The sequence below is a fragment of the Oncorhynchus mykiss genome, chromosome 11 (assembly GCF_057628025.1).
Source record: "Oncorhynchus mykiss isolate SJ-2025 chromosome 11, ASM5762802v1, whole genome shotgun sequence".
In the NCBI taxonomy this organism is placed as follows: Eukaryota; Metazoa; Chordata; class Actinopteri; order Salmoniformes; family Salmonidae; genus Oncorhynchus; species Oncorhynchus mykiss.
This window is the reverse complement of record NC_143032.1, coordinates 10486360-10509725: the sequence shown is the minus strand read 5'-3', so window position 1 is coordinate 10509725 and position 23366 is coordinate 10486360. Positions and strand designations below refer to the sequence as shown.

The following is a 23366-nucleotide window of genomic DNA, read 5'->3' as shown; positions in this document are numbered from 1 at the left end:
TTAATTATTGCTTGCTTTTCTAAAGTCTACCAACCTTAGCATGCTAAGATAGTTAGACAAGCTAGCTTCTCTAACTTTATCGCCTGAAATGGCTTCTAGGTAGCTAGTTATGAGGTTGGGAGACTGTGAACCTATATGGAACCTATCCAAAGCCAACTTCATAAAACTGCGAAGTGGCTAGTAGCATTACAGAGTCCTTTTATTTTTCCCCCCATTTTTTTTACAGGACAAATCTAAGGGAGCAAGGCACGCCTCTGCATAAGACCGTGCATTTATTGGGGGTGTTTTACCAGAACATTATGGTATGACATGATATACTGTCTTTGGATATCTTGAGTTCTCAGAAAGAGTCCATGGGGCCATAGCTTCCTTATCAAGACAGTACCATGAATATACATTATTGAGTCCCGTTGATTGGTAACCATCAATCATATCTTGGAAAAGGAACACTGTTTTATGGATGGGCCAGTGCAGAGAGCGTGGTGTGTCACAAAAGTACAAAGTTCCCCTGGAATGGCTATTCTGTGTCAGTGGTGAAGCAATCACTGGTGCATGTTCTAATCTAAATAATGTCTTGTGGAGACATTTCATAAATGCAAGAGTTCTGAAAGTCAAAGAATATTTAAATGAAAACAAAGCGTGAGCATTGAATTGAATGTAATGGAGGACAAATAAATATAAACTAATGTGAACAAATATGATTAATTATTTAGGTGAGTTTACCCTAGCTACAGACAGATCTGGGACCAGGCTACAGACAGATCTGGGACCAGGCCACAGACAGATCTGGGACCAGACTACAGACAGATCTGGGACCAGGCTACAGACAGATCTAGGACCAGGCTACAGACAGATCTGGGACCAGGCTACAGACAGATCTGGGACCAGGCTACAGACAGATCTGGGACCAGGCCACAGACAGATCTGGGACCAGACTACAGACAGATCTGGGACCAGGCTACAGACAGATCTAGGACCAGGCTACAGACAGATCTGGGACCAGGATACTGACAGATCTGGGACCAGGCTACAGACAGATCTGGGACAATGCTACGTTCAATACCAAACAGTTAATTTAGCCTCACTTCCAACGCATGTATCAACTGGTAGCCACCACAATACCTTCAGCTACATATCCACATGGCGGCAGCACCACCACAGCTACAGATCATGCACTGAGTGGACAAAACATTAGGAACACCTCCCTAATCTCCAGTTGCACCCCCGTTTGCCCTCAGAACAACCTCAATTCGTCCGGGCATAGACTCTACAAGGTGTGGAAAGCGTTCCACAGGGATGCTGGCCCATGTTGACTCCAATGCTTTGTGTCAAGTTGGCTGGATGTTCTTTGGGTGATGGACCATTCTTGATTCACACGGGAAACTGTTGAGCGTGAAAAACTCAGCAGCCCTGCAGTTCTTGACACACTCAAACTGGTGCGCCTGGCACCTGGTACCATACCCCGTTCAAAGCGACTTCAATATTTTTTTCTTGCCCATTCACCCTCTGAATGACACACATACACAATCCATGTCTCAGTTGTCTCAAGGCTTAAAACTCCTTATTTAACCTGTCTCCTCCCCTTCATCTACTCTGATTGAAGGGGATGTAACACGTGACATCAATAAAGGATCAAAGCATTCACCTGGTCAGTCTATGTCATGAAAAGATAATGTTTTGTACACTCAGTGTAGATTACCTCCGAGCATTATCATCAGCTCACACACAATTCAACCCAGCATGCACTGCAGCATTTACGTAGACCTAGTGGTAGGCCCACACATACTTTATGAATAAAAAATACAACTATTAATATAGTAAATGTTTTCTCACACACTTTCCATCATGTTAAATATTTTATTTGATAAATAAATCATGAACTATTAACATGATATAATAATAGCAATCATATTAGGCTAATATATTAAACAGCATTGTAATTGACTTGTGGAGCTGGAACTGTGCTGACTGACACCATTGAGAATGTGTTTATGGTAACACTTGGCACTATGCAAAGTGTTGTCAAATCAACAACCACAGCTTGAAGCTGGATGCATTGGTTAATGGACATTTTGTATGTGACAGGTGGCAGTTTGCCTATTCAAATGAAGCCCATATGAAGTCATTTAGCTATGCAATGGTGTTGACATAGAGCAAGTTGGCAGGTGTTCTCTTGAAGAGTGCAAGGTGTTGTAATGGTCACATAGGTAATTGCTGGTTTAAACAAAAAGAGAAGTGTTTGCATACAGCCTAGGCCTTTAGAGACCTGTTTCAGTTCCTTTATGTGTGTGTCTCTCTTTCTCTCTCTCGTGTGTGTGTGTGTGTGTGTGTGTGTGTGTGTGTATGGAATAGTTGCGTTAGAAGGGAGATACATCCGTTTAAGCCATATCCCATTGCAGATAATGAGCGCTGTAGGTTTACCCTGTAAAGCGTCCTGCCTTGATCGGGTCAATAATGTTGCCTTTTCCCTACCCGCAGCCTATGTTCATGTCGTCCAGTGGTTCTCTCAGTCTCACGCGTGATTACCCGATTTAGTAGCATCATCATCTAAACAGACAATGCCGGCCCACCCATCCCATCCATCCAGTCATGTTCAACCCCGGCAGCGTCCATGGTATGGTTCGATTGCCTCACCACCGCTGCTAGAAGCGCGCCCACGCTGGCGTGCGCCATGATTGGCCGCAGTCCCTGTCGGTCATTTTAGCATCCCCCTACCGCCCCTCTGCCCTGCACGTCTGTGGTGGCATCACAGAGCACAGACCGGCATATATGACATACCATAATTCGTGGGGTTTGTGGATGCATGCCAGAGCGAGCTAAAAGCAGATTCTGAGATACCCTGGACAGTGCACATATAGCCCACCTCTCTCTCTCCAGGGTAACGTGCCTCACAATCTCAACGCTATTTGACCTTCGCGGTACAAATTACAGGGCTTTCTACATCCAGCAAAAAGAGATGGTAAGCACACTACACATATCGGCTATACTGTCGGCATTTTGTATGGGCGTCAACTGATGTTTGACACAGGTGACAACACGATCGAAGGGAGATAGACTACCTCTTGGGGAAATAACTCTGATTCGTGTGATTGTCTGAATTTTCAATGAATTATTGGAAGTCTTGTGTCAGACTTGAATTAGAGGCACTATCAGTGTTTTTATACTTGGGAAAGTTAAGTAACAGCAAGGAATGTGCAACTGATGATGGTCAGGCGATGGGAAAGTGCAAATTGCAAACTCAATAGTTAGCTACATAATTATTATGCCGGAATTGATTTTGTTCACTGCAGAAGGCTAAACATAGAAATATATATTATCCTATATTGTATCATGTTATTGCATGGTGCAGAGATCATATGCATTTTAATAATACATGTATTACTATGTGCAGTGTGCACACTATGATAAAACCTAGAGCTGCGCTATTAACCCGGTTATTTTTCGTTTTAAACATCTAATTGACCAATGTAGGTTCAATTATTTGAATCTCATTTCTTTCTTTTTTTTCTGTGCACTCATTGCACAGTTTCTCTAGATCAAGCAAGAACTTTGCGATGTTGTAGGGAGTTGTAGTTTCTAACAGGCCAATATTCTACATAGTTTATTGCAGAAAACGTGGTAATTAACTACAATGATCATAATCCATTGTGTGCCTACTTATCTGGTCTGTGTTTCTTTTAGCCTGCTACATAAAAGAAACAAGAATGAGCCATCAAGAGGGATAGAGAGCAGTTGCATCGCAAGGTATCTCTACCTGAAAACACATGATCTAAGTGACTGATAGTTGGCATTCAGCAGTCATAAAAGTATGCCTTATTTACTTTGAAGAACTACTAAAATAGTGATTTTGTCAGACAGCATAGGCAGCAGTTGTATAGAGATGAGGTGATGACTTGGAATTAAATAATTTAGTCATCAAATAAAACAAATGTAATATACACAACAAGTGAAATATTTTAGTAAAGTAATGTGTATAAATGATGGTTAATAAGTGATAAGCAGTAATGGGCAGTCACTACCATCATGGGACTTTTATTCATTGTTTTATTCTGTGTTGTTACAGCTTTCAACCCACATAATGCGTAGTGCATTTATTTAAAAAAATGTATAATCGAAACCGAAATCGAAACTGTCATTATTTTTTAAATAATCGAACCGAAACCGAACCGACCTTAAAAAGCACTAATCGCTCAGCACCATTTAATACCTACAGTATTCAACCCTTTATTTTTTCAACGTCTATAGAGACGTTGTCTTTTTTTACTTCGTCAAAACCTCGCAATGTCTGGCTTGTTGGTCCCTTTTAGTAGAGTGCTTGGGTCAGCAAGAACCAATTATGTTCTTTAAAGAGGAAATCTGTAGTTGAAACAATAACAAAACAAGCTCCCCGCTACTGTTTCAGTAAAAAGCTGAGGGACGGGGCTGGAGAAATGTAACCTGTTAACAAACCCTGTTCAAACACAACAATACTTCCAAATCCATCTCAATGATTTATTGAACTTTGATCGTTAACAAGAGTCAGAGTTGCTTGAAAGATGCTGTCAGCCAGGAGCTGAGAAATCAGGAATTACAAAGCTGCTCTGGGCTATTAAGATGCACATAAACCCCACACAACAATTCTTCCTTTTCCTCCAATCCCAGTTAATCCTAAACTGGCCCTTCTGGCTTGACCACAAATCCAGGTTTTTACCAATACCCTTGCCCATTTCATTTCTTGATCGTAAATATGAACTAACAAATGGGGCTAACGATAACCTTGTCAATGCCAATAGGGAAAATCTTAGAGGAATACTTTACTTAGTGTAGGGAGGGATACTGTACTTAGTATAGGGATGGATACTGTACTTAGTGTAGGGAGGGATACTGCACTTAGTGTAGGGAGGGATACTGTACTTAGTGTAGGGAGGGATACTGTACTTAGTGTAGGGAGGGATACTGTACTTAGTGTAGGGAGGGATACTGTACTTAGTGTAGGGAAGGATACTGACAATCTGAACCAAAAGCTAGTAGTTATAACTGAGTATCTGTTTGAAGCCAGGTAAAAGAAAGACAAAGAGTAGACTGAAGACAGCCAGGTGACGAAGTAAATGATTGGAAAACAACAGAGGATAGGTTTATAACTACACCTACTACACAACAAGCTAGTTCTTTGAGGGCAACATAGTATGACATGCATGGGTACCAAAATGTATGAAAGTTACTTTTCTCACAGTCTTTCGAGACTACTCAGCTGATTTGGTTCTGGATGCTGAGATTACATTTCTCATTGATATATTACAGATGTAGGATCTTAATTTGAGCAAGTTTGATACAACAGGAAAATAATCCTGCAGCAGCAGGAAATGTGAATTATTATGTGGATTATAATTAATGGACATTTTTCATTGGGGAAAATCAAATCTGTAATTTCAAAGAGCAAATTACAAACTACAGAAGCCTTTTTAACCTCAAACACTACAAGTTTGACATTTCGCGCAACAGGGTGATCAAATTAAAATCCTACATCTGTATTTGAATAAAACAGATTTGTTTTTTTCCCCCATAATGCTCAAAAGTCCTTGCGGAACTGTGATATAGCTTATCAACAATATGAAAGATGGTTATCCATAGTAAATAAAAAACAATATTTCCAAGATTTGCATGTGCTCTGGCTGTCATCGCTGGCTCTCTAACTAAGTAGCCAGTCATGTATGTCTCTCTGTTGGCCCATAGACCTAAGGGATAGTTTAAACTCTCAGCTCAGTTTAATGAGATAAGGGACACAAAGTGCCCCTGGACATGTACAGGACAGGAGATGCCAATATGGTGGCACCAAAGAGCTGAGGACAGGTCACAAATTGTATTTGTCTCCTCTGCGTCAGAAACCCAACACCCCATAGCGTATCAGCTTTGGTCTGTGTCGGCCCATCTCCTAAAGAAGGTGGAGGTAGACTGAAATGTCAATATGGCCCCTACCGCTTGTTCCCCCCAGGTTGCCCTTCCGACATTTGTTACTGCAGAACGCGGTGGCCTGGATCAATAAACAGTAAAGCTCTTGGAAATGGGGGACAAATAGAGGAGAGGCATTTCCCCTAGTGACCTTTTCTCCAGTGTCCCAGTGAGAGAGAGAGAGATGGAGAGAGAACGAGAGAGAAAGAGATATAGAGAGACAGAGAGAAAGAGAAAGACAGAGAGAGAGAGAGAGATAGAGATAGGGAGCAAAGAGCAACACACCACTCCCTGACATTATGTATAGGATACCGGTTACTGTGACTCAACAAATATTGTGTTGGCTGACCAACATATACAATATAAACATAAGCCACTTCCAACACCTTGCTTACCACCTTGCAGCAAAGGCATTTAGCCAGAGACAATAATATTTGTAAGAAATAGTCAATTTGACATTTAGCAGACACTATTATCCAGAGTGACTTACAGGAGCAAATTAGGGTTAAGTGCCATGCTCAAGCACACATCAACAAATTATTACCCCACTTAGTCTGCTCTGGGATTCAAACCAGCGACCTTTTGGTTACTGGCCCAATGCTCTTAACACGCTTAACCGCAAGGCTACCTGCCACCCAAATTTTGGCAATTGCTTAATAATAGATCGGATTTACAGTATTAAGTGCTTTTCTAAAAGCCAAAGAAGCTTGAAGAACAGGAGACGTCATTGAATCTGATATAGACCACTTCTGAGATGATTTTTGATGCATTAGAGGACCTTGTTTTATTTGTAATTCACTGCATAACTGCATCTAAAATCCAACTGTTTACATGAAAAGTGGCTCTGTAATGTGATAAATGGGCTCTATAATGTGATAAATGGGCTCTATAATGTGATTAAAAGGCTCTATAATGTCATAAATGAGCTCTATAATGTGATTAAAAGGCTCTATAATGTGATTAAAAGGCTCTATAATGTGATAAATGGGCTCTATAATGTGCTAAATGGGCTCTATAATGTGATTAAAAGGCTCTATAATGTGATAAATGAGCTCTATAATGTGATTAAAAGGCTCTATAATGTGATAAATGGGCTCTATAATGTGATAAATTGGCTCTATAGTGTGATAAATGGGCTCTATAATGTGATTAAAAGGCTCTATAATGTGATTAAAAGGCTCTATAATGTGATAAATGGGCTCTATAATGTGATTAAAAGGCTCTACAATGTGATAAATGGGCTCTATAATGTGATGTACATTATTTTGTTAAATGGGCTCTATAATGTGATAAATGGGGTATATAATGTGATAAATGGGCTCTATAATGTGATGTACATTATTTTGTTAAATGGGCTCTATAATGTGATAAATGGGCTCTATAATGTGATACATGGGCTCTATAATGTGATTAATGGGCTCTATAATGTGATGTACATTATTTTGTTAAATGGGCTCTATAGTGTGATAAATGGGCTCTATAATGTGATGTACATTATTTTGTTAAATGGGCTCTATAGTGTGATAAATGGGCTCTATAATGTGATGTACATTATTTTGATAAATGCCATACAAATGGACATACGGTGACACACAGACACATTTATTGCAAGTGACTTCTCTTCTCTTTTTTTTTTAACTTTCAGAACCATTTAGAAAGTTTGGACGAGCGGTTAAACGCGCTTTTTTACTTCCTGTTTGAAGACAGAGGTATGTATTTTCCAATTGAAGACTGCGCAATGGTTGTTAAAACTACAAACGTGGTTGTCAAAACTACAAATATGTCTGCTCAGACGACAGAGTAGCATCAACTGATGCGTAACTGACATTACAGAGTCCTTCAAAGCTCACCTCACGCAGGAGAGTAGCGGTCTAGCTACACGTCGGTGTGTGTAATCAGATTGACCCATCTGGATACTACAAATTCCCACAGCTTTGCCATATCCCCTTGTTAATGAACTCTTAACACATTTTACAGCACTTAGGTTATTACACCTTAATAACACAGGTATATCCCTATCTAATACCTCTGTGATGGAGTAGTAAATAGCCAGTTATGGAGTACACATTTTTTATATAAGCCTACTATGTGAATACCTATACACACATACCTGGTCCAAGGTAAGTTATGATATAATTGTTGCCTTGAGGTCGTGATAGAAAGTCATGTCTTAGGGAATTACTTTTATATGGAGTTTTAGAGAATAAACATTGGGATTCCTTCCTGTCAAGCACTGTCATAGCCTTCTACGCCATTATAATTTGTCAACTTAGTTATCTTAGTTATCTTTTGGTATTATCAATGATTGATATTACTGATTATTGATGTTATTGATTATTGATATTGTACTATGCTGTTGAGAGAGATTGCAAGTAAGCATTTCATTGCAACGTTTATACCTGCTGTGAACTGTGGACATGACGAATACAATTTGATTTGTATTTAGTACATAAACCATATAGGCTACGACAAGGATTTGTAATCGTATGAAAATCATGAACAACATACTATATATTTTTTCATATCAGTTCAAGCAGAGTGCAATGTTAGATCTTATTGCTTATGACAGGTTGAACAGTAATGGCTTGAATAATGGAATGGCATGATGATCCCAACACTGATTGTTCACTGTGTTCTCCCCCCTCCACGTAGACTCCAGGGTACGAGGATGGCTCCTGATGGACTCATATCTCCCCACCCTCTCCCTCACCATCCTTTACCTCCTCACAGTATACCTGGGATCAAAATACATGAGGAACAGGCCAGCATACTCACTCAAGGGGGTCTTACAAGTGTACAACTTCTCTGTGACCATGCTCTCCCTGTACATGCTGGTTGAGGTAAGTTGTTCAAAGACAAACCTCAGAGGTCAGAGAGATGTCTGAGTCGGGGATATGAGTGCCTTTATACCCTGGCTCGTGTTCATTAGGCATCAAACGGAAGAAACAGACTGACAGGGAGAGACAACCTTGACTTTTCCAATAAGAATAGTATATTTTAATTTTCTGTTGCAAAACATTTTGAAACGTTTTCCGTTGCGTACCCCAATGAACATAACCCTGGGAAAGGGCATCTGTAAATGGAGTGTCTGTTAGTGACAGTACAGTAGGTGTAAAGAGTGTCTGTTAGTGACAGTACAGTAGGTGTAAAGAGTGTCTGTTAGTGACAGTACAGTAGGTGTAAAGAGTGTCTGTTAGTGACAGTACAGTAGGTGTAAAGAGTGTCTGTTAGTGACAGTACAGTAGGTGTAAAGAGTGTCTGTTAGGGACAGTACAGTAGGTGTAAAGAGCATTACTCTGTCAGACAAGTGCGAAGGCATCTGTATTGGTAACATCCTAGTTTTATACATCTGTATTGGTAACATCCTAGTTTTATACATCTGTCTTAGTAACATCCTAGTTTTATACATCTGTCTTAGTAACATCCTAGTTTTATACATCTGTCTTAGTAACATCCTAGTTTTATACATCTGTCTTAGTAACATCCTAGTTTTATACATCTGTATTGGTAACATCCTAGTTTTATACATCTGTATTGGTAACATCCTAGTTTTATACATCTGTCTTAGTAACATCCTAGTTTTATACATCTGTCTTAGTAACATCCTAGTTTTATACATCTGTCTTAGTAACATCCTAGTTTTATACATCTGTATTGGTAACATCCTAGTTTTATACATCTGTCTTAGTAACATCCTAGTTTTATACATCTGTATTGGTAACATCCTAGTTTTATACATCTGTATTGGTAACATCCTAGTTTTATACATCTGTATTGGTAACATCCTAGTTTTATACATCTGTATTAGTAACGTCCTAGTTTTATACATCTGTATTGGTAACATCCTAGTTTTATACATCTGTATTGGTAACATCCTAGTTTTATTCATCTGTATTGGTAACATCCTAGTTTTATATATCTGTATTAGTAACATCCTAGTTTTACACAGCATATCAAAAGTGATGCTAACACTTCGATAAAATATTAATGTGAAAAAATATATGATTCCTCAAAGTGATGATCTTTCATCCCTCCCAGGTGTTTGTGAGTGTGTGTCTGTATGTATCTACAGTTGAAGTCGGAAGTTTACATACACTTAGGTTGGAGTCATTAAAAATAGTTTTTCAACCACTCCACAAATTTCTTGTCCACAAACAATTGTCTCCCGCTCTCTCTCCGCCTCCCTCACCTCTGTCTCTCTCCCTCTCTCACCTCTGTCTCGCTTCTGTCTCTCTCGCCTCTGTCTCTCTCTCGCCTCTGTCTCTCTCTCGCCTCTGTCTCTCTCTCTCCATATACCTATTTATTTCTCTTCCCTCTCCTCCTCCTCTCCTTCTCACCTCCTCTCTCTGTCTTCCTTTTTTCCCTCTCTTCCTCCTTTCTGTCTTCCTCTCCTCCTCTCCTCCCCTCCTCTTCCTTCCTTTCTCTCTCACTCTCCTCCTCTCCTCTTCTCTCTGTCTCCTTCTCCCACTGTGACCTCTGGGCATGGGCCCGTCTGCTGACTCATATGACATGTTGTGCAGTGGTCCAGATGCCAGATCAGCTTAGATTTCAGGCTAGGTGAGAGGGTGAAGGATCATACAGACAGATTAACCTCACTGGAAACCCTTCTATGCAGCCTACCACTCTTGCACAACACAGATTGACTATTTATATAGCTAGAAAGATGATACTGTTATGATTATTAGTAGGAATGTGAATCATGAAGATCTCTACAGTGTAAGCTATGTCTAATGTCTATATGATAGGCAATGTGTGAAATACAGCTTGAGGTGTAGTTTGTAGGTTGTGTTGTTAGTTCCAAAGTGGCACTGAGGTCTAAGACACTGCATCTCAGTGCTAGAAGTGTCACTACAGACCATGGTTCGATTCCAGGCTGTATCACAATTGAGTCCCATAGGGCGGCGCACAATTGGCCCAGCGTCATCCAGGTTTGGCCGGGGTAGGCTGTCATTGTAAATAAGAATTTGTTCTTGCCTAGTTAAATAAAAAAGTTCCTGGCCCCGGGATCCTTTCTATGGTTGGACTGAAGAGGAGTCTCTACTGCATTATGTGTTTCTAACATATCCTCCGTCTTAAACTGTTGGTGTGCACCACCTTTCATTTGACTTAACTTCTTACGGCTAATTTGATTTGACAACAGCCAGTGAAAGTGCAGGGCGCCAAATTCAAACAACAGAAATCTCATAATTAAAATTCCTCAAACATACAAGTATTTTACACCATTTTAAAGATAAACTTGTTGTTAATCCCACAACAGCGTCCGATTTCAAAAAGGAAGAAAGCAGACCATGCGATTATGTTAGGTCAGCGCCTAGACACAAAAAACACAGCCATTTTTCCAGCCAAAGAGAGATAAAATTAATCACTGACCTTTGATGATATTCATCAGATGGCACTCATAGGACTTCATGTTACACAATACATGTATGTTTTGTTCGATAAAGTTCATATTTATATCCCAAAATCTCAGTTTACATTGGCACGTTACGTTCAGTAATGTTTTGCTTCCAAAACATCCGGTGATTTTGCAGAGAGCCACATCAATTTACAGAAATACTCATCATAAACATTGATGAAAGATGCAATATATGCATATAATTAAAGATATACTTCTCCTTAATGCAACCGCTGTGTCAGATTTCAAAAAAGCTTTACGGCAAAAGTACACCATGCAATAATCTGAGTACAGCGCTCAGCCACAAAAAACAAGCCATACAGATACCTGCCATGTTGTGGAGTCAACAGAAGTCAGAAATAACATTATAAATATTCACTTACCTTTGATGATCTTCATCAGAATGCACTCCCAGGAATCCCAGTTCCACAATAAATGTTTGATAAAGTCCATCATTTATGTCCAAATACCTCCTTTTTGTTTGCGCGTTTAGTCTAGTAATCCAAAATGCACAAGGTCCAGACGAAAAGTCCAAAAAGTTATATTACAGTTCGTAGAAACATGTCAAACGATGTATAGAATCAATCTTTAGGATGTTTTTATCATAAATCTTCAATAATGTTTCAACCGGACAATTCCTTTGTCTTTAGAAATGAAAAGGAATGGAGCTCGTACTCACGGCCGCGCGTGACTAAACTAATGGCTTTCTGCCAGACCCCTGATTCAAACAGCTCTTATTCACTCCCCCTTCACAGTAAAAGCCTGAAACAAAGTTCTAAAGACTGTTGACATTTAGTGGAAGCCTTGGGAAGTGCAATCGGACCAAATATACACTCTCTATTGGATAGGCAATCATTTATTGTTTGCGCGTTAGTCCAGTAATCTAGGTAGTCTAGCGGTTCTGGGTGTTAGGTCAGTTACCAAAAAGTTGCTGGTTCATGTTCCTTAGGCTGACTAGGTGAAAAAAAAATGTCTATGTGCCCTTGAGCAAAGTGTTTAACCCTAATTGTTCCTGTAAGTCACTCTGAATAACAGTGTCTGCTAAATGACTAACATGTAAGTGTAGTTGGCCTGAAGGCATATAGGGATGGTTTCACAGCTGGAGCCTACTCCTAGACTGAAAATTATGCTCAATTGTGAATCTCCGTTGAAAGTGTTTTTCAATAGAGCTTGGTCTATGTATGAATCCTACACTTGTGCACTACATACATTCACTAAAACGTAGGGAGAGGGAGAGAGGGAGGAAGTATGCTGTCGTCTGAGAATAATGACCTCCAAGCAGTGAGATCTATTTAAAGAGCACTTGAGCACAGTTAGGATGCGGAGAGCAGTCATATATCCCTCTTTGTGGAAGTTTATACAGGGGTGACCGAATACCATTACAACTACTCACTGGGTTAGACTGACACGGCAGAGAAAGGCAGGGAGGGTCGGGCTACTGCCTCAGCTCAGTCAGTCCTGACAGGGATACAGATGTGTGTGTGTGTGTGGGGAGGGGTATGTTTGTGGAGCAGGGTGGGGTGTGTGTGTGTGTGTTACAGGGAAATGGTGCATGACTGTGTGTATGGTGGGGGGTGGTGAGAGTTATACAGTGACGTTGACCGTGGCGTTTTGGTTGCAGCTTGTCTCGGCAACCTTGTCGGCAGGCTACCGTCTGCAGTGTCAGGGACTCCACGAGGCAGGGGAGGCCGACCTCAGGGTGAGTAACACCGTGTGTGTGTGTGTGTGTGTGTGTGTGTGTGTGTGTGTGTGTGTGTTGACTCCTTCCCACCCTCTATCCTTCCTCAGAAACACTTGTGTTGGGCTCTGCTGTCTACTCCATGACTGGCCTCTGAAAACCACTGACATAGAAATGCAGATGTCTGTCTAATGAATAACACAAACCTACTATTAACATCTTGAAGAAAGGAGTCATGTCGTGTTGACTGTTGTTCCCTTACTACTTATTAGAAAACGTTACAACCATCTAGTTAAGAAATCCAATGTCTCCTGCACTCAACTATCAAGTGTCTCAACAGATGCTATCATTGCTATGTTTGTTCATATTGGGGGCTCTCGTTAACTGACTTGCCTAGTTAAATAAAGGCTAAATAAATAAGATAAATACAAATACAGTACATACAGTATATGGAGCTTGTATAAATCAGTTATTGGTGACTCAAGTCAAATATGCTGAAGCCCTTGCTGTGTAGCCTCGGACAACCAGCCTGATCTCTGCTGTTACCTCCTACAACTTCGAAGGGAATGGGTTGTATAATATATTTCTGTCAGCTAGTATCCACAAATGGCATCCCCCCATCCCCCATCTTCTGCACCCCCCCCTAGTTTGAAAAATATATATATCTGAATGTGATAACGTAAAGCAACATATGCAATAATAAAATTGTGTAATTAATTAACACAAAGAGTTAATTACAATGTATTACAATTAAATGAATTACAATGAATTACATAACTTAATTACAGTTACATTAGCTGTAAATTAAAGAATAATAAAGAATATCCACTGCCACACAAAAATATTGAAATTACATCTTGGTCACATCTTGGTCACATCTTGGTCACATCTTGGTCACATTTTTTTTGTGTTTTTTGTTGAGGGTCATAGTTACAGACACGATCATGAAAGGGAAGTTGATTGAGTACTCGCCATATTACTGCACAGTCCCCTACATGCTCTTCTATAAACTCACCAGGTAGCCAAGGTGCTGTGGTGGTACTACTTCTCCAAGGTGATTGAGTTCCTGGACACCATCTTCTTTGTGCTGCGGAAGAAGAACAGCCAGATCACCTTCCTGCACGTTTATCACCACGCCTCCATGTTCAACATCTGGTGGTGTGTTCTGAACTGGATCCCCTGTGGACAGAGTAGGTCACACCCACTTCCGCCTACATCACTGTTAGAATCAAAGGGACTCGATTGATGTAAGAGCGAATCGGTAGGGGGCTTTGGGCGTGGTATAGGCAGAGACGAAAGAGGGAAGCAAGACATCTCACTCGCTCCTTTTTTCTGGTTCATATACAGTCAATGAACTAAGCAGACCAGACCATAAAGATATATAGAAGACTCATATTTGTATCTGTGCCATTATAGCTTATGTGACAGTATGGGCAACGCCATTGAGGCTACCTATATTTTAAAGGAGTCCATTTTCTTCTTCACGATTGGCTGATCCCTCCTTATGACCCGGTTGGACTCCAGATAATACGACCTTTTAGCCACTAGAGGTCTCTATCATTCTCTATGGACCAGACCCAGCTGCTAATGTATTGGTGCCTATGGGAGAGCCACCTGCTTAAGTAGACCGGGAAAAAAAAATATCAATGGCAAACGGCCTGAGTGGGACATCTTCATTTATCCACCATCTTTGATATAGGTTGACGTTAGGGTCAGATTGAGATGAGAGCTGAGGTTGATGTTCTTCCTGTGGAAATGTTCTAACACCTATTCTTCAATGTTGAAGCCCAATGGGGATAGTTGTTATTTAGCTGATTATGCCAACGTTCTTCAAGCAGGGCTAAGGCACTGCATCTCAGTGCTAGGGGTGTCACTACAGGCCCTGGTTTGATTCCAGGCTGTATCACATCCGGCCGTGATTGGGAGTCTCATAAGGCAGTGCACAATTGGCCCAGCGTCGTTAGGGTTTGGCCAGGGTAGGCCGTCATTGTAAATAAGAATTTGTTCTTAACTGACTTGCCTAGTTAAATTAAGGTTAAATAAAAATGTATTGGGGCCTCCCGGGTGGCACAGTGGTCTAAGGCTGGTTGCAAATTGCCACCAGAGACTCTGGGTTCGAGCCCAGGCTGCCACAGCCGGCCACGACCGGGAGGTCCATGGGGCGACGCACTATTGGCCTAGCGTCGTCCAGGTTAGGGAGGGATTGGCCGGTAGGTGTACGGTGTTTCCTCCGACACATTGGTGCAGCTGGCTTCCGGCTTGGATGCGCGCTGTGTTAAGAAGCAGTGCGGCTTGGTTGGGTTCTGTTTCGGAGGATGCATGGCTCTCGACCTTCGTCTCTCCCGAGCCCGTACGGGAGTTGTAGCGACAATTGGACACCACGAAATTGGGGAGAAAAAGGGGCTAAAAAAATAAAAATATATAAAAATAAAAATGTAATAAATAAAGGGATCCACCCTCATGAGGCCGGCAGCAGTATCATCCCATCCCAGCAGGCCATATATAACTACACCAGGAGCAAACTCGAGTGAGCATGTCCTGTCCTATAATAAAAAATAAATAAAGTAAACTAGCCCAAACAACTTTAACATGTCCCTGATACAAGCAATTTGTAAAATATGTTTCATTATTTTTCTCACTGTAGTTGTGTTGCCTTGGTGACAGACCAAACTGCTGAATTTCAATGTGAAAGGTTTGTCAAGTATGTCAATCAATAATACATTTTTCCCAAATCTTTTTTTCCAAGGTTTCTTTGGGCCGACTCTTAACAGTTTCATCCATGTGTGTATGTACTCCTACTATGGCCTGTCCACAATACCCTCCATGCAGAAATACCTCTGGTGGAAACGTTACCTGACTCAGGCTCAGTTGGTGAGTACACTGGTTGCAAATTCCTTTCATGAAACGAGCGCTCATATTCAATCAAGCCTGTATGATCTCACTTGAACAGGGAAGGGAACTACTCTTCTAGTCTAAGAGCAATGGCCTACATTAAGCATAGACATGGGACGATAAAAGCCACACATGTTAGAGGAGTTATACGACCCCTGACGGAGGGGTTCCCCCTTTTTGTTCTCTGTCTCAGATCCAGTTTATACTGACCATCACACACACCCTGTCTGCAATCGTCGTCCCTTGTGGTTTCCCCGTTGGATGCCTGCTCTTCCAGTTCTCCTACATGGCCACCCTCGTCATCCTTTTTGTCAACTTCTACGTCCAGGTACAGTAGCGCCTTGGGGTAACCTTCCCATGAACACTGGATTCAAACTGTGCTCTGTATAATAGGACACGGTAAAAAAAAAATTGTCTTTCTAAAAATTATTGGAAAAGTCCACAAATACGACAATGTTCTTTGTTACGCTAGGGATTCATTTAAAGGCATGTCTGAATGTTTATGTTGGTTTTTCAATGGTCGAAAGTTGACTGATTTTATCCCAGACCTACAGAAAAAGACGGCCAGAAGAATCCATCAAGTCCAGTCGCCCAAATGGCCACTCTGTCTCCACCAATGGCACCAGCTTCAAGAAGAGAAAGTAGTATTTGGACCTGGTTGTCAAGACAACGACCTACTTCAACAACCACCAGAATCTATACATGTCGTGACACTACTGCTAAAATGCTCCAAAACAGGGATAAGTTTCAGTATGCATGTTGCGTTTTTGTATAGAATACTTTGTACTTAATTTTTGTATTAAATTCTTTATTTGGTTTCCTTGGAGCTTGACAACGTATGTGTAACACACTGTACGTACAGGAGTGATGCGCTCATTTCCTTTGCACTTTCAATTGCTGAAATGCAAGTGTGAAAACTCCATCCATTCCTGACCACGCAGTAACCTATGCAATTCATAGTTTATATTCTCATAGTGTAAAAACCTGAATACAATCAGCAATTTCCACAATACTTTGACATAATTTACTTTGCTGTTGCTTTATTGAATATAGCCCATGTGTACAGTGTGTACAAAAAATATCAGTCCAGAGCATTCACTGAAATCATTGTTAAACTAAAGATGCCTTCGAAACACTGCAGATCCTTATACCTGATGTATCACAATGTATTTGAATGTCTTCATTTACGGGTACAAAATGTGCTGGTAAACCTGACTGGGTGACTGGATCTTTAGAAAAAGCAATATTGAACAGGCTTTCCTGACGACTTTGATAGACTTTATACATTGAGAAATGCAACCACTGATCAATATCTTTGAATGGCTATCTGCAAACAGACAAAATAAAAGTACCTAAAAAAAATAAATAAGCATGGTCTGTCTTGCTCTATGGCGACGAACCACGTCCCTGAAATTCATCAGCCATGATCTTTTAGCTATTGGTGTGTTAGCTATTAGCTATGGATGTGGTAGCTGTTAGCTATGGATGTGTTAGCTATTAGCTATGGATGTGTTAGCTATTAGCTATGGATGTGTTAGCTATTAGCTATGGATGTGTTAGCTATTAGCTATGGATGTGTTAGCTATTAGCTATGGATGTGGTAGCTATTAGCTATAGATGTGTTAACTATTAGCTATTATTGTGTGTATTTTGAAGAATGCCAGAAAAAAAAGATGAGCAAGATTGCTTGTGTGAGAACTGTGATCACGGTCTATGATCCATTATGTGAGAACTGTGATCACGGTCTATGATCCATTATGTGAGAACTGTGATCACGGTCTATGATCCATTATGTGAGAACTGTGATCACGGTCTATGATCCATTATGTGAGAACTGTGATCACGGTCTATGATCCATTATGTGAGAACTGTGATCACGGTCTATGATCCATTATGTGAGAACTGTGATCACGGTCTATGATCCATTATGTGAGAATTGTGATCACGGTCTATGATCCATTATGCGTATCTGTATGACGTCACCGTCAGGATCCAAGGTGGTGAGTGTTTCAACAGGAAGTGGAGGGTCATGTCCTCTCTTTCCTTTGTTACCAACTCATTGGCGGTTCCTGTGGAGAGGAAGAGAGGGCAGGTAATCTTAAAAAGAGATAGTTTACTTACTTTATTTTGGACTTACCGATGATGTGGTTGTCGTTTCATAAAAAATATTTAAAAATGAGTTCATTGGTTGATTATGAAGCCACATCCAGAATCTCCTAACAAGAAAAAAAATCCCTTTATTCCAACTTAATCCCATATATTGTTACCTGCATACTGCCAGACCTAGAAATCCGAACAGCCATATTTACACTGACGTCACTCGGGTTGGAAAAATCATGTGGATTATGAAGTGTCGCTGCTGGCTCAGATCTTGGTTCTGTGTGGTCGGTAGCTCCTACGGGGGGAGACTAAGTACATCCCCGAAGCCCACTAACACAGTACCTCTCTGTGACCATGGTTCACACCACAACCCTACCAGGAACACTGGATGCCCTGCTTCACCCTGGATATATTTACAGATATATTATATTTGTATATTATATTTGAACTTTCTCTTCAAATCCCTCGTTTTCACGAACCGACTCACAAAATAAAGATAATGTGGGTGATACGTTTAGGTCTTAATACAACAGAAAATCTAATTTTCCATTTTAAAAATAAGACGGGAACGAGATCCAAGGGCAGGCTGGACTGTTTATTCCACAGTGACCTACTATGTGGAATACAGTGTGTGGGTCAGAGGGGTACCGGTGGTCCTGCAACCTGATCCCTCTGTGCCGAGCTGCTCTCTGGGCTCTCCTAGTGACTCGAACCTGGAAGGAGATAGATGTGGAGAAGGAGAGGATGACTTTACATCAGACATGGCTATTATAATCATTATTACATACAGTACATGTGATCTGCCATGTGCATTATCCATAGAGGTTAGGTCAGGCCAGTTGGCTGTTCAGTATTTACTTACCTCTGCTGCTTTCTGTCACAGAACGACTTCACCAACTGACACTCGCTCTGCCAAAAGTCCAGAAAAATGAAAGGAGTTTTTGCCAAAGCAATGTTAAGAATCAGATGTTACAGAATTGATTTCATAGCAAGGTAGCGAGGCAAGGTATAATATCACAAATAGAGGTACAGTTGAAGTCAGAAGTTTACATACACTTAGGTTGGAGTCATTTAAACTCATTTTTCAACCACTCCACAAATTTCTTGTTAACAAACTATAGTTTTGGCAAGTTGGTTAGGACATGTACTTTGTGCACGACACAAGTAATTTTTCCAACAATTGTTTACAGACATATTATTTCACTTATAATTCACTGGATCACAATTCCAGTGGGTCAGAAGTTTACATGCACTAAGTTGACTGTGCCTTTAAACAGCTTGGAAAATTACAGAAAGTTATGTCATGGCTTTAGAAGCTTCTGATAGATTAATTGACATAATTTGAGTCAATTGGAGGTGTACCTGTGGATGTATTTCAAGGCCTACCTTCAAACTCAGTGCCTCGTTGCTTGACATCATTGGAAAATCAAAAGAAATCAGCCAAGACCTCAGAAAACAAATTGTCCACAATTCTGGTTCATCCTTGGGAGGAATTTCCAAACACCTAAAGGTACAATGTTCATCTGTACAAACAATAGTATGCAAGTATAAACACCATGGGACCACGCAGCCATCATACAGCTCAGGAAGGAGACGCATTCTGTCTCCTAGAGATGAACGTACTTGGTGTGAAAAGTGCAAATCAATCCCAGAACAACAGCAAAAGGACCTTGTGAAGATGCTGGAGGAAACAGGTACAAAAGTATCTATATCCACAGTAAAACGAGTCCTATATGGGCATAACCTGAAAGGCCACTCAGCAAGGAAGAAGCCACTGCTCCAAAACCGCCATAAAAAAGCCAGACTACAGTTTGCAACTGCACATGGGGACAAAGATCGTACTTTTTGGAGAAATGTCCTCTGGTCTGATGAAACAAAAACAAACTGTTTGGCCATAATGACCATCGTTATGTTTGGAGGAAAAAGGGGGAGGCTTGCAAGCCGAAGAACACCATCCCAACCGTGAAGCACGGAGGTGGCAGCATCATGTTGTGGGGGTGCTTTGCTGCAGGAGGGACTGGTGCACGTCACAAAATAGATGGCATCATGAGGCAGGCAAATTATGTGGATATGTTGAAGCAACATCAAGACATCAGTCCTGAAGTTAAAGCTTGGTCGCAAATGGATCTTCCAAACGGACAACGACCCCAAGCATACTTCCAAAGTTGTGGCAAAATGGCTTAAGGACAATAAAGTCAAGGTATTGGAGTGGTCATCACAAAGCCCTGATCTCAATCCTATAGAAAATGTGTAGGCAGAACTGAAAAAGCGTAGGTGAGCAAGGAGCACTACAAACTATCCTCAGTTACACCAGCTCTGTCAGGAAGAATGGGCCAAAATTATCCCCACGTATTGTGGGAAGCTTATGGAAGGCTACCCAAAAGGTTTGACCCAAATTAAACAATTTAAAGGCAAGTTTCAAGAATTTTGAAAGTTTCTTCAAGTGCAGTCACAAAAACCATCAAGCACTATGATGAAACTGGATCTCATGACCGCCACAGGAAAGGAAGACCCAGAGTTACCTCTGCTGCAGAGGATAAGTTCATTAGAGTTACCAGCCTCAGAAATTGCAGGCTAAATAAATGTTTCACAGAGTTCAAGTAACAGACGCATCTCAACATCAACTGTTCAGAGGAGACTGCATGAATCAGGCCTTCATGTTCGAATTGCTGCAAAGACCACTTCTAAAGGAACTTGCTTGGGCCAAGAAACACGAGCAATGGACATTAGACCGGTGGAAATCGGTCCTTTTGTCTAAGGAGTCCAAATTTGAGATTTTTGGTTCCAACCGTCATCTTTGTGAGAGGCAGAGTAGGTGAACGGATGATCTCCATATGTTTGGTTATTTTATATATTTCTATATTTATATACTCCCGGATGTTCTAGCTGTGTCTGAATCCTGGCTTAGGAAGACCACCAAAAATTCAGAAATTTTAATTCCAAACTACAACATTTTCAGACAAGATAGAACTGCCAAAGGGGGCGGTGTTGCGATCTACTGCAAAGATAGCCTGCAGAGTTCTGTCCTACTATCCAGGTCTGTTCCCAAACAATTTGAACTTCTACTTTTAAAAATCCACCTCTCTAAAAACAAGTCTCTCACCATTGCCGCCTGCTATAGACCACCCTCTGCCCCCAGCTGTGCTCTGGACACCATATGTGAACTGATTGCCCCCCATCTATCTTCAGAGCTCGTGCTGCTAGGCGACCTAAACTGGAACATGCTTAACACCCCAGCCATCCTACAATCTAAACTTGATGCCCTCAATCTCACACAAATTATCAATTAACCTACCAGGTACCTCCCCAAAGCCTTAAACACGGGCACCCTCATAGATATCATCCTAACCAACTTGCCCTCTAAATACACCTCTGCTGTCTTCAACCAAGATCTCAGCGATCCCTGCATCATTGCCTGCATCCGTAATGGGTCAGCGGTCAAACAACCTCCACACGTCACTGTAAAACGCTCCCTGAAACACTTCAGCGAGCAGGCCTTTCTAATCGACCTGGCCGGGGTATCCTGGAAGGATATTGATCTCATCCCGTCAGTAGAGGATGCCTGGATATTTTTTTTAAATGCCTTCCTAACCATCTTAAATAAACATGCCCCATTCAAGAAATTTAGAACCAGGAACAGATATAGCCTTTGGTTCTCCCCAGACCTGACTGCCCTTAACCAACACAAAAACATCCTATGGCGTTCTGCATTAGCATCGAACAGCCCCCGTGATATGCAGCTGTTCAGGGAAGCTAGAAACCATTATACACAGGCAGTTAGAAAAGCCAAGGCTAGCTTTTTCAAGCAGAAATTTGCTTCCTGCAACACTAACTCAAAAAAGTTCTGGGACACTGTAAAGTCCATGGAGAATAAGAACACCTCCTCCCAGCTGCCCACTGCACTGAAGATAGGAAACACTGTCACCACTGATAAATCCACCATAATTGAGAATTTCAATAAGCATTTTTCTACGGCTGGCCATGCTTTCCACCTGGCTACTCCTACCCCGGTCAACAGCACTGCACCCCCCACAGCAACTCGCCCAAGCCTTCCCCATTTCTCCTTCTCCCAAATCCGTTCAGCTGATGTTCTGAAAGAGCTGCAAAATCTGGACCCCTACAAATCAGCCGGGCTAGACAATCTGGACCCTTTCTTTCTAAAATTATCTGCCGAAATTGTTGCCACCCCTATTACTAGCCTGTTCAACCTCTCTTTCGTGTCGTCTGAGATTCCCAAAGATTGGAAAGCAGCTGCGGTCATCCCCCTCTTCAAAGGGGGTGACACTCTTGACCCAAACTGCTACAGACCTATATCTATCCTACCATGCCTTTCTAAGGTCTTCGAAAGCCAAGTCAACAAACAGATTGCCGATCATTTCGAATCTCACCATACCTTCTCTGCTATGCAATCTGGTTTCAGAGCTGGTCATGGGTGCACCTCAGCCACGCTCAAGGTCCTAAACGATATCTTAACCGCCATCGATAAAAAACATTACTGTGCAGCCGTATTCATTGATCTGGCCAAGGATTTCGACTCTGTCAATCACCACATCCTCATCGGCAGACTCGACAGCCTTGGTTTCTCAAATGATTGCCTCGCCTGGTTCACCAATTACTTCTCTGATAGAGTTCAGTGTGTCAAATCGGAGGGTCTGCTGTCCGGACCTCTGGCAGTCTCTATGGGGGTGCCACAGGGTTCCATTCTTGGACCGACTCTCTTCTCTGTATACATCAATGAGGTCGCTCTTGCTGCTGGTGAGTCTCTGATCCACCTCTACGCAGACGACACCATTCTGTATACTTCTGGCCCTTCTTTGGACACTGTGTTTAACAACCCTCCAGGCAAGCTTCAATGCCATACAACTCTCCTTCCGTGGCCTCCAATTGCTCTTAAATACAAGTAAAACTAAATGCATGCTCTTCAACCGATCTCTATCTGCACCTGCCCGCCTGTCCAACATCACTACTCCGGACGGCTCTGACTTAGAATACGTGGACAACTACAAATACTTAGGTGTCTGGTTAGACTGTAAACTCTCCTTCCAGACCCATATCAAACATCTCCAATCCAAAGTTAAATCTAGAATTGGCTTCCTATTTCGCAACAAAACATCCTTCACTCATGCTGCCAAACATGTAAAACTGACCATCCTACCAATCCTCGACTTTGGCGATGTCATTTACAAAATAGCCTCCAATACCCTACTCAACAAATTGGATGCAGTCTATCACAGTGCAATCCGTTTTGTCACCAAAGCCCCATATACTACCCATCATTGCGACCTGTACGCTCTCGTTGGCTGGCCCTCGCTTCATACTCGTCTCCAAACCCACTGGCTCCATGTCATCTACAAGACCCTGTTAGGTAAAGTC

The 23366-nt window shown here is 41.5% G+C and overlaps 1 protein-coding gene across 2 annotated transcripts; it reads left to right on the top strand.

The window, feature by feature from the left end:
* Positions 1 to 2419: 2419 nt before the first annotated feature.
* LOC101268971 (very long chain fatty acid elongase 2) lies at positions 2420 to 17259 on the top strand. 2 transcript variants are annotated; one of them, XM_021620134.3, is made up of 9 exons: positions 2628 to 2959; positions 3682 to 3744; positions 7574 to 7637; positions 8581 to 8768; positions 12945 to 13022; positions 14020 to 14191; positions 15748 to 15872; positions 16087 to 16221; positions 16440 to 17259. In XM_021620134.3, the coding sequence occupies exons 4-9, from the start codon at positions 8607 to 8609 to the stop codon at positions 16536 to 16538; spliced, it is 771 nt and encodes a 256-aa protein (XP_021475809.1). In that variant the 5' UTR covers positions 2628 to 2959; positions 3682 to 3744; positions 7574 to 7637; positions 8581 to 8606; the 3' UTR covers positions 16539 to 17259. The 2 variants fall into 2 exon arrangements, with proteins under 2 accessions (XP_021475808.1, XP_021475809.1); XM_021620133.3 differs by lacking the exon at positions 3682 to 3744 and having other exon boundaries at positions 2420 to 2959.
* The last annotated feature ends 6107 nt before the right edge of the window (positions 17260 to 23366 follow it).

Excerpts from the sequence above, each read along its gene's own strand:
- LOC101268971 (XM_021620133.3), top strand. Across the intron at positions 7,638-8,580 it reads CTTCCTGTTTGAAGACAGAG|ACTCCAGGGTACGAGGATGG; the intron begins GTATGTATTTTC and ends CCCTCCACGTAG. Across the intron at positions 15,873-16,086 it reads ACCTGACTCAGGCTCAGTTG|ATCCAGTTTATACTGACCAT; the intron begins GTGAGTACACTG and ends TCTCTGTCTCAG.